Source organism: Pristis pectinata, chromosome 14, assembly GCF_009764475.1.
Source record: "Pristis pectinata isolate sPriPec2 chromosome 14, sPriPec2.1.pri, whole genome shotgun sequence".
NCBI classification, from domain to species: Eukaryota; Metazoa; Chordata; class Chondrichthyes; order Rhinopristiformes; family Pristidae; genus Pristis; species Pristis pectinata.
Window position 1 is genome coordinate 31,911,763 of NC_067418.1, and position 19,508 is coordinate 31,931,270.

The 19,508-nt window shown below is 41.4% G+C and overlaps 1 protein-coding gene across 2 annotated transcripts; it reads right to left on the reverse strand.

Annotated features, from left to right (window-relative positions):
* Positions 1–761: 761 nt before the first annotated feature.
* Positions 762–17,302, reverse strand: LOC127577671 (uncharacterized). 2 transcript variants are annotated; one of them, XM_052029072.1, is made up of 8 exons: positions 17,238–17,302; positions 11,117–11,303; positions 9,840–9,964; positions 9,002–9,068; positions 7,690–7,843; positions 7,181–7,326; positions 4,717–4,827; positions 762–2,632 (listed from the first exon to the last, which is right to left on the reverse strand). In XM_052029072.1, the coding sequence occupies exons 2-8, from the start codon at positions 11,267–11,269 to the stop codon at positions 2,429–2,431; spliced, it is 960 nt and encodes a 319-aa protein (XP_051885032.1). In that variant the 5' UTR covers positions 11,270–11,303; positions 17,238–17,302; the 3' UTR covers positions 762–2,428. The 2 variants fall into 2 exon arrangements, with proteins under 2 accessions (XP_051885032.1, XP_051885033.1); XM_052029073.1 differs by lacking the exon at positions 17,238–17,302 and adding an exon at positions 16,882–17,005.
* Positions 17,303–19,508: the final 2,206 nt, after the last annotated feature.

A 19,508-nucleotide genomic window follows, 5' to 3' on the forward strand; every position in this document is an offset into this window, starting at 1 on the left:
TGGGGACTCAAATTACTTGCCTGCTGACCTCTCATTTACAAAGCTCAAATGCCAATAAACCAAAAGGATGCAAAAACAGCAGGAAGGAGTAGTTTACTTGTTTCCTACTCATACTGCTGAACTCATCACCAATCCCCTGAACTAATTAGACAATGTAGTTCCTCTGTGTGCCTTCCACAGGGTGTATTTCAACTTGTCAAAATCACTTTTTCAGTATCTATTGTTCTTTATATTGTCTGCTACCAAGAAAGATAAACATCAATATCATGGAAAGGCCATCAATTTAATTCTATCCAGGTTTGGATGCATGTTTTCAGTTCTACATCATTAAGCCAACAACCTGGAACTCTCTAACATACCATTTTATTCCACCTTCCCCAGGCCCCCACATCCACACGTACCAAAAGCATTACAGTGGTCATTGGTTACGGACTCATTCTGAGGGGAAGATATCTACCAGCGCAATAAAAGATCATTGAACTGAGTGTGGAATCACTTACGCAGTGTTAATGGCACCAGCATGCTGTGTTCATTTACATTGTTAGCTTTGGCATTTGTTTTGGGTTGAATGGAAGATGGAATGGAAAAAGCATAATCTCTATCAATTTTACCCTATTCTTCCTTTGGCTGTTTCAGCCTCTAATGCCTTGTTTTAATTGCTTTTCTTTATGAGCAAGTTGTATTATTAAGAGTATCAGTAAGTTACACTGCCATGGAAAGTGTTATCATTGGTATCAGAGTCAAGTATAATGCCAATTTTATTCAGTTTCCATACCATCATACATACATATTGGTATATACATAGATAGAGATGTACACATTTTCCCAAAATGTCCAGCTCATAGCATCTTGAAAGCTGAGATTTACCCACTGTGTTCACTGTCCTCAGATTACATTAACCAGTGTTTCCTGTAGCTCGGTTGATAGCACTCTCTTCTGAATCGGGCAGTTGTGTGTTCATGACACATCACACAAGACACAAATGATCAATTCAGTGTAGCATTGAGGGAATGCTATACTGTCAGAGATGTTTCAGATGAGACATGAAACATGAGCTCCTTTCTTCCCTCTTGAGAAATATAAGGTTCTCTTTCAAAGAAGAGCTAGGAAAGTTGGGGTCTGGGCCAATATTTATCCCTCAATCAATGCCACTAATACAGACGGTTTGTGGGGGTTTTGTGTTTGAAAATTATCACCTGTGTTTCCCAAATGACTTGCCCTCAAAAGTACGCCATTGGCTCTTGGGATGTTTTCATAGGGGATGTAGAGGTGCAGTGTGAATGTAAGGTGTTCCACTTTTAATGTCATGCAGGGAAAGGCATTATAGACTACTGCTGTTTTGAAGTTATTTGTTCTAATCTGCACAAGCTATTTCAACAATATTAACTAAACTTCTTTTAATGGACAATATTCACAGGTAAGTCATTTTATAAGAAAAAGTGAAATTAATTTCCAAAAACTGGCAACATTTAGTGAGGCATTTGAGGATATACTGTCTTTAGCTTCTATTATTTTGGGCTGGATGATTCAATCTATTGACTAGCAGTCAGAACATGACTGGATCGGTGGAGTTGCTTGCCACTTGTTGAGTCAGCTACTTTCCTACTGCACACTCGCCAACAAACTCTCTTGCTGTATTTCTGGGAGGTGAAATCTCCCAGCTGGGATTTTTCAGTGCAACTGCTTGATGAAGAGGTGAGATGCCTTAAACACAGTGAAATTCAGGCTTTACCTAGGGTCACTTGTTCAGTCTGGGTGTCCAGAGAGTGAGCAGGAGTGAATAAATTTAGTGAACATTGCCCAGCAAAATACCAGCAAACAAGGCAGAAATATTTTGTGGAATTAAATGGAGGCAGAAACAGTTGCTAAATATATAAATTTTTAAAAAGCATTACAAAAAAATTTCTAGCAGATGCTTCTTCCCAGATGATTGACCTGGAAACCCCAGTGACATTTCTCAACTCTGAAGATATTTAGGGTTTGGGCAGATACAAGGTCACTCTCAACGAAGTACACAGCTGAGAGATGTCACCAAGGGTTTCCATATTGGTACATGTGAGGGCTTAGTCATTGGAATGCGCTGCAGGGACCTTCAGTTAAACTCAGTCAGTAATTTGGCAGTTTCATCAAAAAATCTGAGTGGTGTGTTGTGACCACAGTGAGGCAGGAAATGGTGGACTGACATCAGATCAGATAATTTGGCCCTTCATCTTCTGCAACTAACATGGCAGCCTTCTCCCAAATGCCTGTAAATACACGATAAATGTAATGATTAAAAGTCAATGATTTCTTCCTGTTTCCACTGTAGACATCCCAGTGAACAAATTTGAACCACTGTCCAGTGCTAATTCATGCTTGCTTAGAAATTATTTTACTTAATTTACTGCAATTTCTAAAGACTCAGGTCATCTGCTTGCTACCATTATGTTCAATCACTGGATGGATAAAGTTCCAAGTTAATTAAATCTGGGTGTTTATCCTTTAGGTACTGGATCGAAGTGATGGGTGGGTACTTGTCCAGTCCATCACAACATGTGATTATTGCATCATGATCTGGATGAACAAAGAAAGCCAGTGACTGTCTGGTTCTGTTCAACGCGTCTTCGGTCTGTGGAATTTGGACTCGATGTTTCTGAGGAAAAGAAACAACAATTTAAGTGATTTGTAAATTGCACATGTTATTGTAACCAAATGTACATTACTTATCAACTAGGGAGAGCCTCAGTAGTCCAAAATACGGCAGCGAGGGTCAGCACTCATGAATATAAAAGACAAATGTAGGACAGATGTGAAAAGGTAGTTTGTTTACATACAGAATGATCAGCAGTGGAACAAGAAAGTGTGTTTGAAAGCAGGACATTGAAACCACTTAAAAGACTGAGCTACAATCTGTTGAAAGATTGCAGAATAAACACATTTTATACTTTTACAAGGGATGCAGAGTTAGTTAAAAAAACTGGTATCAAATAAACAAAAATTTTGATATTGGAAATCTGAAATCAAAAAAGAAAGTGCTGGAAACACTCAGCAGGTCAGGCAGCATCTGTGGAAAGGGAAACAGTTAACATTACAAGTCTGAGGTTCTTCGTCAGAATTGTGAGAGAGAAAAAACAAGTTAGTTTTCAGTACCAGAGAAGGTGCAGGAGGAATGTGTAGAACAAAGGGAATATCTCAGATCGGTGAGACCAAATGAGTTAATGTAGCAGTTCGAGTAGTAGTTAGCATCAGATTATGCTTCTTTGTCGGTGTATGTATTGCTAATAGCAAGGCTGTGGCCCATGCACAGCAGGCTAGGCTGTACAAACAGTAAAAAAAACTGAGCTGAAATGATGACAGGCATAAATATCCATTTCTGGTACAGACAGTTAGAAAGAGTAAATTACCTGAATTTGGACATATCGATATTGAGTCTGGAAGGTTGCAATGTGCAAGATGAGATATTTCTCAAGCTCGTGTTGGTCCTCATTGTAACAGTGCAGGAGGGCACAGACAGTGGGAGAGTGAGAGTGGGATTGTGAGGTAAAGTAGCAGGCGATCAGAAACTCAGTGTCTTTTTGAAGACAGGTACAACACAAAGCTGCTTTTTTGAGTGGGGCAGAACTATGGTTGGTTTGGAATGTTTATGGAATGACATACGGCGCACTGAAAATTCTGTGCAATACAGTTTATTCAAAGATATATTTTTGACATCCATTTACTTGCACACCCTGATTAATTAGATTAGCTGTTAGAATTCACTGTCTCCACAGCAGCTGAAGGGTTAACTAGCAGGCCAAGTGAGCTGAAGATACAGCATGTAAGGAATACCGTGGTCAGCATGTCCAGTATTTTGTGTGTGGCAGTGAAGCATTTTTTACATTATGCAGCAGTGGGTTCATTCTCGGCACCTGTATAAAGTGTGACTGTAAGCCTTCGGTATGCCAGCTTAATCAAAAATAAAATCCACTGCTGCATAATGTAAACAATGTTTAATGGCCACATTTGAAATATTGGACATGCTAAGATCTGTCCACAACATTAAAGAGGAAATATGCAGTGCTCTTAAAACCAAACTCTACTACCAGTATAACAACACGGTAGCCAAGTTCCCATTGGCACAATCCAAGGAAGGAGTCTTTCGATGTCTCAGCAAACACCAGATTTTCGACAACACCCAAAACACACTTACTTTGTTGCTCTTTGTGTGAGTTAGTTGTGCACAGATTGGCTGCCTTTTTTCCTACATCAGTGGCAACAATTCAAAGGTTGGTACTGAATTTGAGCATTTTGGGACATTCTGAGATCATGAAAGGAGTGAGGTAATTACAATTCTTCCCTTTGATGTTTGCATTTTGCTACTTTGGCCACTGTTGATCTGACCAGTGCATGAAAGGGAGTGTCACGCTCCGCCTCACTCTTGCATTCTTGTTTGCTTTTATTCCCTTCCGCACTTTACACTCTCTTTGTTTTCACTCTTTACGGGCACATGCATTCAAGTGGGAAAACCCAGTTGAAATTAACTTTTTCAAAGACGTAAATGGATAATTTAAAGCAAAAACATTTCTCTGGCAAATAGGAATGGCTACATTTCAAACTGCCACGGAAATAAATGTTAATACATTTCTTAATGTGGAGAAAATGTTTTAAAGGTCATTCAATAATGCTAATGCACAGAAACATTGCTAAATTTATTTCAAATTTCCACGATTTTATAAAAATGAATGCTGTTTCACTCACTGTGGAAATCCATCTGTCAGATGTCCACCTCTGCAGAAGATTGGCTATGTTGAGAAGAACTGTGTTTGGAAGGTAGGGAGCAGTGATATACTGACCAGACCTGGACATTACCTATAACACAGGTCGTTAAAGTGGTTAAACAGCAGCAGCAATCACATTTATTGCTTCAGTTCTGGAGACAACTCAGAAATGGTAACTTGTTTCTTTGTTTCTCACTCCACAGATGTTACCTGACCTACTGAGTACCTCCGGTATTATCTGGTTTTATTACATTTCTTTGTTCCCATTTATTTAACCTTCTTTCCAAATTTCCTCCCCATCCTCCACTCATTTTGTTATGTAGAGCATTACATGTATATGAACATGTATATTACCTGTAAATGTGTATGAAGTGTATGTGAACAAATGCAATGATTGGAGAGGAAAATGAAATCTATTGCAAAGAAAGGATGTATGTCAGCACATCACAAGCAATAAGACACCAATGTAATTAATTAAGGGTTGTGGATTAACAGATCCAATAATAATTTTATTTTATTTTTCACTTTTTAAAATTTAATTTAAATCATGGGAGAAACATTAAATTATTGTTTCCCAGTGAATATCTAACTTAGTTACCTCAGTATTAAGCACACCTGTTAATTCTGTTTGACTTCACTATTAGTATTGACATTAACAAATGTGGAATTTCCAATAATAGAGTTTTATGAGATGTGTATGTGCATCGGCGAGATGGATTAGAGGAAGCCAACTGCTGATCGACAGTGGAACACATTCTAATGAAGCAAGTCGCATCAGTGAGCTGTAACCTCAATTGAATGGCCATGGTGGGTTCCCAGAGCCTACAGATGCAGCCCAGATGTCCACCTGGCTTACACACTACATAGAGATTCAGGATTCCTTCCTATGGAAAATATAATAGATTTCACAGCTCAGTTTAACATTTCACTGGAACAAAGAAATGCCAATAACTTGTTTTGCTGCTAGCTGTGACCCTGCCTGGATGAAGAGGTCAGCCCCATGCCTGTCAGGATGAAACAGCAATGCCTCTTCTCATTTGATCTATCGATTACATGGTTTCACCGGGCAGCTGGGAAATTGGTTCAGAAACAATATTGCCTCTCTGACAAAGTTATACATAGTGCAATGTTTATGTGCGCAGTGGAAAGAATTTCCTTGGGCAGCCAAACCATAAGCACAATCCATGAAATCCATGGTTTTCTTCCTTAGCCTTCTGCATGTGCAGTATCATCCCACATTGTCCAAAACATGTCTGGCTGCCACTGACATCATTTTCAGAGGTGACCCATGGATGGCACAGGCCACTCATACAGTGGTAGTCCTTCACCAGACATGTGGGACTAATTGTAGCTCGACTTAAAGGAGTCTTCCTTCAGCAGCTTCCTGTCTTTGGTGAATAGCTCTGGGAAATTACTTCAGGAACGTGCACTCTAAATCAGAACCTATTACACCTTTGCATTTGGGGAATTGGGGAATGATTCTTGTCAGGTGACGGTGGTGACACTAATTTGTTTCCATCCATGGTGCCCAGGGTTGTCAGTAGAGATGAAAGCTCAAATCCTGCAGGAAATTTGAACTGTGTTCAATCAGCCCGTTCGGATCACGGAATGATGCTGGTATCATCTGCAGGAATTTTTCATGGATTTAAACCTTGCAGGTCACATTCCCATTCCCTGAACTCAATAAATTCTCAGTCTGCCTTGAACAGAAACGCGGAAACTGCAAAAAAAATTTTCCTGCAGCTTTTTCTGCATTTTCACTACTCTTGTGCTTTCAATTCCTTGCATTTTTATCAGGTTTCCATTCATGATCTACAGTGTCACCGACACTCAACTGCCAGTGGTTAACCAACCACATCCCACCCCCCCCCAATGAATCCCATCCCACATCCTCCCCAACCTGATGTCTGATCTGATTCTCAAGATTCCAATCAGCACCTAGCTGATGCCTTGAATTTCCACGCTCATCGGGCCTTTCATGTTCCATGACCCCCATACCCATACTCTATGACCCAAATGTATTCAATTGCTTTCACGATGTTTGAGAGTGAGTAGAAGAAAGGAGGATCTGCCCAACTGCACATTACTCATCAGTCCTTGAGTGCGATATAATTCTGCAATCGCAGGCCTTCACAAGAAACACTGGGTGGCTCACTATGTGTGACGACTTCAACACATCATTTTGGATGCCAAGAAACCTCTGGGCAAGCTACCTCTTCATTGGTATTGTTCTGTTGAGACAGAGACTTTGCTGCTCTCCTCTGAGGCCAGACAGTGCAAGTCAAGGTGGTTGTGAAAATATACAAATTACTACTGATGTGTTTGCATCCCGGGAAATGAACATTCATTTCCTTCTGAGGATAGTTTTGGAAGATTCCATATTTAATTTAGTCATTTGTTGTAAATGCAGAGAAAATGGAAACTGAATGGAGGATCACAATTACCTCCAATCCTCCATATTTATCTTGGAATAGTAAAGTGAATGTTCCATAATCAGAATGTTCTCCACATCGTGTCTGATTTTCTTTCAGAGAGGATTTCTGTAGTGGTGGGTAGTATGCAGCTCTAAGAGTTGAAAGATTTTCATTCCCTTTAAGAGATCATATAATAGTGATTAATTATAATTTTTCTGAAACTGCTTTATTTTTAAAATCTGCAAAACAGATGATAATAGTTTCAGCTGTTTTATTTTTTGTTGATTATTGATGCATTTTCCAATTACATAATCATATTGTCATCTTATCATTTTTCAGTCTTTTCACATTTCTACCCTTTCCCATCTCTCCTGAAGCTGTTTATTCTTCATGACGCCTTGCTCTACAACCATCTGTGACCTATGGTTATCTTCAGCAAGTAGTCTGTACACATGTGTGATGCATAACTGTGAGAGAAGGCAGGTTATTCAATCGTCAAGGAAATCGTCAGGTTTCATTACATTGAAATGGGTACTTACTGCCCATCTTTTGGTGCTTGCTGACAAAGAAACCACTCTCAACACCCAGGCTCAGTTCAATTACTTTCAAAACTCGGATAGATAGCTCCGCACAGATCTTGAAGAGCGATTCCAGACAATTTGTGAACTCGGGAACATCCTTGACAGGCCATTTCTAAAATAAGCATGACTTTTATTCTTATTTTTATACTGAAATAAGCAAAAGAAATAAACATGCAAGCTGTATATTAAACTTGAACATTTAGAAGATTGTTGTGGAGAACGTTTTTGCAGATCAATAATAATTACTGTTGCTTTGCCACTGACCATGAATTCTGGACTAATTTAAATTGGTAATTGGTTTATTATTGTCACATTTTACCAAGAAACAGTGAAAAGCTTTGTTTTGCATGCCATGCAGACAGATCATTCTGAACATAGGGATATCGAGGTAGTATGAGAGGAAAAACAATAACACACTGCAGGATATAGGTTTATACTTACTGAAAAATTGCAGTGCAGGTAAACAAAATAAGGTGCAAGGGCTACGGTGAGGTAAAATGAGAGAACAAGAGCTCATCTTTATTGTACAAGAGTCTTCTAACAGCAGGATAGAAGCTGTCCTTGAGCTTGGTAAAACATGTTTCCAAGCTATTGTATGTTCTGCCCGATGGAAGAAGGGAGAAGAGAGAATGACAGGGGTGGGAACAGTCTTGGATTATGTTGGCTGCTTTCCTGAGGCAATGGGAAGTGTAGACAGAGTCAATGGAGGGGTGGCTAGTTTTCATGATAGACCGGGCTGTGTTTACAACTCTCTGATATTTCTTGTGGTTTTGGGCAGAGCAGTTGCCATACCAAGCTGTGATGCATCGAGATAGGATGCTTTCTATGATCCATCTGTAAAAACTGGTGAGGAAGTAGAAGAGCTGGTGTGCTTTCTTGGCCATAGTGTCTACGTGGTTGGACCAGGGCAAGACAAACTAACGGTAAGGGTATAAAAGGGCTGGAGGTGAGGAGACTATGAATACTGTGATATAAATTTGCTCTGAGATCTTAACTCCGTTTTTGTCTGCACAGATTCTGTTTGGCCACCTTAATAACTCTAACACTTCCTGATTTTATTTTGCTTTTGCATTGAAGAAATTGAGGGTTGGGCTAACTGTTACAAAAATGAGAGGTCTTCTGCAGCTTTCGTGTGATTGCACATTTTGTTTGAGAGTAGCATTTCCTCCAGTTACACAACAGCAAGACCGCATCTTGAACTCTCATTCCTGGCATATAGACATTGACATGGAATACAAAAGCAATCCCAATCTGGATTTTAAAGTCTTACATCACTTGCAGAAAATGTTGTCACGTTAAAGCTTTCTTTCAGGTCTTTGGGTTGTGTTGGATTTAAACTGTAAAGAGAAGAATATTTACACTTGTTTATTTAAATATCCATGCTTCATTGTTGCTCAATCCATCTGCCTCTTTAATCCGACTCCTTCCACAGACAATATAGCACTATTGCTATCAATTATCATACTGTGTAATCTACTGTTAAAAACTACTGCATAAATATACTTTGGTTGCCAAGAATAAAGGTAACTCGAGTTCTTAAACATTTAACTCTGAAGCAGGAAGTGGGAAGTCGTGGGTCCTTTTCACAGTGCCAGACAGTGGATGGTCAGAAACAGCAGGGATTTCTGTTTGGGCCCCATAGTTTGCAGTATATATGAGTGATTTGGATGAGGGAACCACTTGTAATATTTTCAACAGAAAATGCTGAAAAGACACAGCAGGTCAGGCAGCATCTGTGCTAAGAGATGCAGAGATAAAGGTTAGGTTGAAGACACTTCATCAGAACTGGGAAAATGAGTAAAGAAATTAGTTTTGCATTACAGAGAGGGTGAGGGAGGGATAGAAAGAACAAAGGAAATTTCTGAGGTTTGCCCAGGTGATCCAGATGTTGATGGAGCCTTCTGATTAATAGCTTAATGAGAGCAGTTAGAATGAGAGAGAAGCAAATACAGGGATGTCTTAAAGCTATGAAATTCAGGTAGGAACTGTTGCTGAACCTGAAACCAAAAGGAGAATGCTGGAAATGCCCAGCAGATCAGGCAACATTTGTGAAAGGAATGATAAAAAAACTGAATTAATATCCCTTCAGCAAAACTGGTGAGTCTTACCTCTCAGTCTTAAAATCATACCACCCATGGTTTGGAACCTCGGAGTCCTTCAAATGGACATATTGTTGTTTAATGTCCTTAGGAAGGAGAAAGAAATTTCTGCAGATGTCCATTGTTCCAAACACCTGAGGAGCAATTGTTTACAATTAAGCATGCTGTATAATTGGCATAGCAACATTGGGGTTTCACTGGATTCGTAAGTATTACTCTTTGTACAGGTTATTGGTGATGTTCTCCCGGCTGAGCTACATTTGCCACGTAATTCAGTCTTCAGTTTACTAGTACTTATAAGATCACAGGTCATAGAGTCACACAGCACAGAAACTGACACTTTGGACCATTAAAAGTCCGTGCTGATCATCAAGCATCCATTTACACGAATCCTACACTAATCCTGATCCTGATCGGACACTACCACTCACCTATACACTGGGGACAATTTATAGTGGCCAATGAACTTGCCATCCCACAAATCTTTGGGATGTGGGAGGAAATTAGAGCACCTGGAAGAGGCCCCTGGGGCCACAGCAAGAATGTACAAACTCCACACAGGCCGAACTGGAGACTGGAATTTAAACTGGGTCACTGGAGTGTGACGCATCAGCTCTTTGAGATGCACCACTGTGCTGCCCCACTGAAGGTTTTCTGCTGTAAAATGCTTCATTCCTTTCTCCGTGAATCTAGGAAACTATGGGAACATGTGAAGTTGTGGCTAGTGGTAAACATCAATGGGATTTTCATGTAAAATTTCCACTTGGGGCCCTAATACAAAATCATTCACAGTTTCCTCGTTTACAAATCCCTCCTCAATATCTGGGGTCAAATCCCCAGTGTGTTTTCAGCTGTCTATTCCTATCCATCATCACCTGCAGACTCTAATGTCCCTTCCAAAAACAAATTTGCATAACTTTATCCAGGTGTAACATAGTTAGGTACATCTGTGATTTTAATATCCATGATTTTTGAGCCCATCAGATGAAATTTTTTCAGTGAGACCTATCGGATATGGCACTTTAAATGTTAAATCGTTAAAGGTGTTACATGCAAAACAGGTTATTATAAATAATATGAACTAACATCTCAGATTAGCAAGCAAATAAGTGTCATTTTAAAATAACATAAATGTAAATTAAAATTAAATTACATTTATACTTACCCTACTTAGATACTACATCATGGAGTAAAAAATATCACAATATTTTACACACCATGCATATCAGAATACAGCAGTACTATAAACATATCATATAAAATTAGATATTAAAATGGATACATACTTGCTCCTCATTTATCCCAGTGTTTCTGAGATACACAAATCCATATTCATTTAATGCCCTTGTGATCTCTGTGGATAATCGTTTCATTTCATTAGCTGAAGGTTCAGCTTTACCCAAGGCGAATGATCCAAAGTCAACGACTGCAATGCTCATTTTCTTCCAGGGACTCTGGCCTCTTAAGGATTTCCTGTAAATGAGGGCAGAATGAATTATTTAGCTTGATTCTACCTGGCACCAATATGGTTAAAATCAGTTATTTTTATTTATACATAGGAGGTCAATATGCATAAGTGTTAAGAGTATCATGAAGAACACTGAAACAGACAAGGTAGCATTCAAAAAAACTATGTCTATCACCTTTCTATTATGATGATGTGATCTATTTGTCTGCTTTTTGTTATCCAAAGTATGAAGGAAAGATTACGTTCTTAATTTAACAATGAAGGAGGGCATGAGGCCAACTGTGTTCTTGCTGGGTCCAAGCAGAACAACCCCAACAATTCCATTATTCCTTGTCTAGTCCCCCATAGCCATGAACTTTATTCTTTCTCACATATCTACTGACTTTCCCTTTTGAATCTTTCATCATTTATTTACAGGAAGGGTAATTTACAGTAGCCAATTAAATCAAATCTTTGCAATGATTGACTTAAATTTCTTCTGAAGTAACTATAATTAGTTATAACTTATTTGCCCTAAATTTCTGTCAGCAATTTCCTTACTGACAATCACTAAATCTTCAATTGCAAAGTTCTGAAACATTTGAACCATAGAACCATAGAACAATACAGCACAATACAGGCCCTTCGGCCCACCATGTTGTGCCGACCTTTAAACCACGCCTAAAACTATCTAACACTTTCCTCCCACATATCCCTCTATTTTAAGTTCCTCCATATGCTTATCTAACAAATTCCTGAACTTGACCAATGTATCAGCCTCCACCACCACCCCAGGCAGCGTATTCCATGGACCAACCACTCTCTAGGTGAAAAACCTCCCTCTGATATCTCCCTTGAACTTTCCACCCATTACCTTAAAGCCATGCCCTCTTGTATTGAGCATTGGTGCCCTGGGAAAGAGGCACTGGCTGTCCACTCTATCTATTCCCCTTAATATTTTCTATACCTCTATCATGTCTCCTCTCATCCTCCTTCTCTCCAAAGAGTAAAACCCTAGCTCCTTTAGTCTCTCCTCATAACTCATACTCTCTAATCCAGGCAGCATCCTGGTAAATCTCCTCTGCACCCTTTCCAAAGCCTCCACATCCTTCCTATAATGGGGTGACCAGAATTGGACACAGTACTCCAAGTGTGGTCAAACCAGAGTTTTGTAGAGCTGCATCATTACCTCGCGGCTTCTAAACTCGATCCCCTGACTTGTGAAAGCTAACATCCCATAAACTTTCTTAATTACCCTATCCACCTGTGAGGCAACTTTCAGTGATCTGTGGATATGAACCCCCACATCCCTCTGCTCCTCCACACTACCCAGAATCCTGCCATTAGCCTTGTACTCTGCCTTGAAGTTAGTCCTTCCAAAGTGTACCACCTCACACTTCTCCGGAATTCCATCTGCCACTTCTCAGCCTAGCTCTGTGTCCCATCAGTGTCCTTCTGTAAGCTTCGACAGCCCTCCACACTATCCACAGCACCACTGACCTTTGTGTTGTCTGCAAACTTGCTAACCCACCCTTCCACCCCCTCATCCAAGTCATTAATAAATATCACAAAAAGTAGAAGTCCCAGAACCGATCCCTGTGGGACACCACTAGTCACAGCCCTCCAATCTGAATGCATTCCCTCCACCACAACCTTCTGCTTTCTACAGGCAAGCCAATTCTGAATCCACATGGCCAAGCCTCCCTGGATCCCTTGCCCTCTGACCTTCTTATGAAACCTACCATGCGGAACCTTGTCAAACGCCTTACTAAAATCCATGTAGATCACATCTACTGCACTACCCTCATCAATCTTCCTGATCACCTCGTCAAAGAACCCTATCAGGCTTGTGAGGCAAGATCTTTCCTTCACAAAGCCATGCTGTCTGTCCCTAATTAGTCCATGATTCTCTAAATGCTCATAGATCCTATCTCTTAGAATCCTTTCTAACAGCTTGCCCACTACAGACGTAAGGCTCACTGGTCTGTAATTCCCTGGACTACCCCTACTGCCTTTTTTGAATAAGGGGACAACACTTGCCACCCTCCAATCCTCTGGTACCATTCCTGTGGACAACGAGGACTCAAAGATCCTAGCCAACAGTTCAGCAATCTCCTCTCTCACCTCGCGAAGCAGCCTGGGGAATTTTCTTATCTGTCCTAACATTTTCTAACAGCTCCAACACATCCTCTCTCTTAATATCAACATGCTCCAGAACATTAACCTTACAACACTGTCCTCAGCATCATCAAGACCCCTTTCCTTGGTGAATACTGAAGAGAAGTATTCATTGAGAACCTCACCCACTTCCACAGCTTCCAGGCACATCTTCCCACCTTTGTCTCTAATCAGACCTACCTTTACTCTCGTCATCCTTCTGCTCTTCACGTACGAGAAAAAAAGCCTTGGGATTCTCCTTAACCCTACTCGCCAAAGCCTTTTCATGTCCCCTTCTTGCTCTCCTCATCTCCTTCTTAAGTTCCTTCCTTGCTACCCTATATTCCTCATGAGCCTTATCTGATCCTTGCTGCCTACACCTTATGTATGCTGCCTTCTTCCTCCTAACTAGTTGTTCCACCTCTCTTGTCACCTGTGGTTCCTTCACCCTGCCATTCTTTCTCTGCCTCACCGGGACAAATTTATCCCCAACATCCTGCAAGAGATCCCTGAACATCGACCACATCTCCATAGTACATTTCCCTTCAAAATTGTCATCCCAATTTACACTCTCAAGTTCTAGCCTTATAGCCTCATAATTTGCCTTTCCCCAATTAAATATCTTCCCGTCCTCTTTGCTCCTATCCCTGTCCATGGCAATGCTGATGGTTATGGAGCAGTGGTCGCTGTCCCCCAAATGCTCACCCACCGAGAGATCTGTCACCTGACCCGGTTCATTATCTAATACTAGTTCTAATATGCCATTCCCTCTAGTCGGTCTGTCAACATACTGTGACAGGAATCCATCCTGGACACACTTAACAAACTCTTTCCCATCTAAACCTTTGGCACTGAGCAGGTGCCAATCAATATTTGGGAAGTTGAAGTCTCCCATGATATCAACCTTGTTATGCTTGCACCTTTCCAAAATCTGCCTCCCAGTCTGCTCCTCAGTATCCCTGCTGCTACTGGGGGGCCTATAGAATACTCCCAGTAGAGTAACTGCTCCTTTCTTGTTCCTAATTTCCATCCATACTGAATCTAGAGAGGATCCTTCTACACTATCCACCCTTTCTGCAGCTGTAATAGTGTCCCTGACCAGTATCGCCACCCCTCCTCCTCTCCTCCCCCCCACCATCCCTTTTAAAACACTGAAAACCAGAGATATTTAATATCCATTCCTGCCCAGGTGACAGCCAAGTCTCTGTAAGAGCCACAATATCGTAGTCCCATGTACTTATCCAAGCTCTCAGTTCATCACCCTTATTCCTGATACTTCTTGCATTTAAGTAAATGCACTTTAGCCCATCCACCTTTCTACTTTTATACCCTGTACTCTGTTTCTCCTTCCTTAAAGCCTCTCTGCCTGTTAGATCTGACTTTTCCCCATCCCATCTTCCTCTGACCTACCCCTCTGGTTCCCATCCCCCTCGCAAACTAGTTTAAACCCTCCTGAACCACCCTAGCAAACCTGCCTGCAAGGATATTGACTCCCCTCGGGTTCAGGTGTAACCCATCCTCTCTGTACAGGTCCCACCTTCCCCAGAAGAGATCCCAATGATCCAAAAATCTAAAACCTTCCTTTCTGCACCAACTTCTCAACCACACATTCATTTGCCATCTCCTCCTATTCCTGCCTTCACTATCGCGTGGCACTGGCAGCAATCCCGAGATTGCTACCCTTGAGGTCCTGTTCTTCAGCCTTCTGCCTCGCACCCTAAACTCACTTTTCAGGACCTCATCCCTCTTCCTACCTATGTCGTTGATACCAACATGAACCACGACTTCTGGCTGTTCTCCCTCCCGCTCAAGAATCCTGTGGACCCGATCAGACACATCCCGGACCCTGGCACCTGGGAGGCAACATTCCATCTGTGATTCATGCTCACTTCCCTGACTATCGAGTCCCCTATCACTACTGCCTTCCTCTTCTCCCCCCTTCCCTTTTGAGCAGCAGGACTGGTCTCAGTGCCAGAGACCTGGCTACTGCTGCTTGATCCCTGCAGGTCATCCCCCTCAACAGCTTCCAAAGCAGAAAACCTGTTATTGAGGGGAACAGCCTCTGGGGTCCTCTGCACTGTCTGCCTGTTCATTTTCTTTTTACTTTTCTCTCCCCTGACAGTCACCCTTCTATCTACTTCCTGGACCCCAGAAGTACCTGCTCTACGGGGGGTGACTGTCTCCTGATGTACAGTATCTACATAACTGCTCAAATTATATGCTATCTCAAAGATTTAATCTGATAAAAATCAAAACAAATGCTTAAAAATGAACACTGACATTATGTCATTAGGAAATAAAAAACAAATTCTGTTAAGCCTTATTATATACAATAACTAAGAATCCAAATGAAGAATTCTAAAGATTTACAGCCTATTGTTGAAAAGGAATTTCTGCTCATGCCCAAAGTAGGCAACTCCTTATCCTGAGACCATATCCCCCCTTCTAGAGTCTGTATCCAGAGGAAATAGACTCTCATACTCCACCCTATCAATCTCCTGAACGAGGAGCAGAGGGATCTGGGGGTTCATATCCACAGATCACTGAAAGTTGTCTCACAGGTGGATAGGGTAGTCAAGAAAGCTTATGGATGTTAGCTTTCATAAGTTGGGGGATCGAATTTAAGAGCTGCGAGGTAATGATGCAGCTTTACAAAACTCTGGTTAGACCACACTTAGAGTACTGTGTCCAATTCTGGTCGCCTCATTATAGGAAGGATGTGGAGGCGTTGGAAAGGGTGCAAAGGAGATTTACCAGGATGCTGCCTGGATTGGTGAGTATGGATTATGAGGAGAGACTAAAGGAGCTAGGGCTTTACTCTTTGGAGAGAAGGAGGATGAGAGAGGTATAGCAAGTATTAAGAGGAATAGATAGAGTGGACAGCCAGTGCCTCTTTCCCAGGGCACCAATGCTCAATACAAGAGGGCATGGCTTTAAGGTAATGGGTGGGAAGTTCAAGGGAGATGTCAGAGAGAGGTTTTTCACCTAGAGTGTGGTTGGTGCATGGAATGCACTGCCTGGGGTGGTGGTGGAGGCTGATACGGTGGTCAAGCTCAAGAGATTGTTAGATAAGCATATGGAGGAATTTAAAATAGAGGGATATGTGGGAGGAAGGGGTTAGATAGCCTTAGGAGTGGTTTGAAGGTCGGCACAACATGGTGGGCTGAAGGGCCTGTATTGTTCTATGGTTCTATGGTTCTATAACTCTCTCCCTCCCTGATGCTTTGCAGTGTTTGAAGCTGCGACTCCAGCTCATCAATTCTGAGCCGAAGTTCCTCCAGCCTCAAGCACTTACTGCAGATATGGTCATCGTGCACCCCAGCAAGGTCCACTAGCTCCCACATAAAGCAGCTGCAGCACACCACCATGTCCTCCATCTGAACTAATTCTTTCCCTTCTAGTTTTATCCTACTTAAAAATTTATAACAGATAACAGGCAAACCTTACCTTTACCTACCAGCTACTTTCCCGCCTCGCCCCTTTACACCTAAGCCCCTTGAGCCAAAGCCCAAAACACTCTGCTCCCACTCAGTCCACTGCCCGCTCCGATGCTGCCTGCTGGTTATGGCAGTCTTCTTTTTAAACTGTTCGCGCGCTACCGACTGACATCACACGCCTGCGCAGTTACTCCCTGCTATTCCCGAACCGTTAGAAGAGAGAAAAGAACTTATCTGTTCGGAACTCCTCGGCTGCTTCCGCTCGCTTGCCTCTCGCTCCCGATTGAACAATTATTTTATAAATAAAACTCACATTTGAAGTCCTTAAAAATATTCATTTTACACCTTACTTGAAAATGGATTTACCTCTCAGATTGCAGGTGACATTCTGTTTAATAAAATTGCTTAATAATATTGATCCTGCATTTTTGTTGATAAGATGATGCATGAGGCAATGAAATACCAATCAGATGTCAACACAACGATCAGATGAATCATTTACTTGTTATTTAAGCAAAAATGTAAAGCAAAACACTGCTGAAGCAGAAGATAAACACACATTAGTGAACCCTTTACATTGACTAAGTTTGACAAATAACTGGCATCGACCTAAAGCTTTAATTTATTTGCATGTTTTGATTTATATGAATAAAGACTACATTTTTAAGAATTTGGTCTGATCAAAAGTGGTCAATCATATCTTAGTTTTAGTAGAGAGTCATTGTCCAATCGTTCATGTGTGCTTCATAATGGTCTCAGGGTAATTTATTCCACCAAGGGCCTTGTTCTGTACAGATGCACACTATTTTAACCCTTGTTATGCTGTGACTTCCACACTAGGTAAAATGTACAAAAGTGATAAAGGTATTTTAGCCAGACCTGGGGATATCTACACATACTGGGCACTACGGCTGCATTCTTCCTGTGACACATTCCTGGTGCTGCATGGTTTCATGAGCATTGCTCACTCATTCTTGGTTGGATGATCTGAGCTAAGGTCCCAGAGGAGTTTCCAACCCTCCTGGGTTTGCAAAGGTTAATCAGTTCAAGTCAAGAACATCTCTGGGGCCCTCATAGAATAGGGAAACAAGTGTCAACAGTGAAGGTATGAAAGCCCAGTGGACAGGAATAACCTATTCAGTACCTTGAATCTTATCTGCCATTTAACGAGATTGGGACTAATAAGCATCGTAATTCCACTTGCTTACTTTTACTCCATATTGTTTTGTACTCTTGGCTATGAAAAATCAAACTCAGATTTAATATTAATTGAGCAACCATCCATTTTTTTTTCTATGCGACTTCTTGTGCCTTCCACTAATTTCTCCCACCTCCTCACACGCTTACTTTTTGTAACTTTGTCTTATGTTTTAACTCTTGGTAACATGACAGTGAATCTGGTTGAACCCTCTCCTGGTCCAAAGCTTTCTTTCGAAGGTGTGGTGCCACAATCTCTAAATGGGACTTGGAACTATGAACAATTCAGAGTTTTATATGTCTCTATATACGGGGCAGAACGGTAGTGTAGTGGTTCGCGTAACGCTATTACAGCGCCAGAGCTCCAGGTTCCATTCCGGTCCCTGTCTGTAAGGAATTTGTATGTTCTCCCCATGTCTGCGTGGGTTTCCTCTTGGTGCTCCAGTTTCCTCCCACATTCCAAAGACATACAGGTTAAGAAGTTGTGGACATGTTATGTTGGTGCCGAAAGTGTGGTGGCACTTGTGGGCTGCCCCCAGCACACTCTATGCAAAAAGATGCACTTCACTGTGTGTTTCGATGTACATGTGACTAATAAATATATCTTATTTTATCATGTCCTCAAAACCATGTACTATACTCCCTGGGAAAGTAAGAGAGAACCAGCAATCTGCCAGCTTTATGTTGGTCTAGGTGGTAACTAATTCTAAATCAACACCTCCAGTGCAGCAGCACCTAGCAGCACAATAGCACAGCCCATGGAGCTGCTGCCTCACCAGGAATCCACCTTCAATTCTGACTCCAGTGCTGTGTGTGTGGAGCCTGCACCCTGTCCCAGTGCAAGCATGGGTTTCCCCCAGTGCTCTGGTTTCCTCCCACATCTCAAACAAGTTCGGATTGGTAGGTTAATTGTGCAGTGTAACCTGTCCCTAGTGTGTAGATGAGTGGTAGAGCATCGGGGTATTGAGGGGAAGGTGGGAAGAATAAAATAGGATAAACTCAACTTAGTGGTCTTTTGGTCAGCATGGACTCGGTGGGCGGAAGGGCCTGTTTCCATGCTGTGTGTTTCTCTCCCTCTATGTCTCAATACCTCTAACATTCTGTGAGTTCACTGATTTCATTTTGTGTCTGATCACTTTGGTAATCTGTGTACATGGATTCCAGTTTCTTTGCTTCTGCACTGCTCCTGGATTTTCTCCAATAAAAAATTCTCAGATCAGTTCCTTTTCTGGTGCAGGTTGGATGACTTCACACTTAACACTTTATTCTGTTATTGTTTGTACTACCTCAATGCACAGTTGTAATGAAATAATTTGTATGGATGGCATGCAAAACAAAGTTTTTCACTGTACCTCAGTATATGTGAAAATAATAAATCAATTTACCAGTTTTTTAACTGCGTGGGTTTTCTCTGGGTGCTCAGGTTTCCTCCCATATTCC

Coding starts and splice junctions, on each gene's coding strand:
- LOC127577671 (XM_052029072.1), bottom strand. CDS start 11,269: ATGAGCATTGCAGTCGTTGACTTTGGATCATTCGCCTTGGGTAAAGCT. Junction 9,069..9,839: donor TATGATTTTAAGACTGAGAG/GTAAGACTCACC, acceptor TTCTCTTTACAG/TTTAAATCCAACACAACCCA. Junction 2,633..4,716: donor CTGACAGATGGATTTCCACA/GTGAGTGAAACA, acceptor TCTTTTCCTCAG/AAACATCGAGTCCAAATTCC.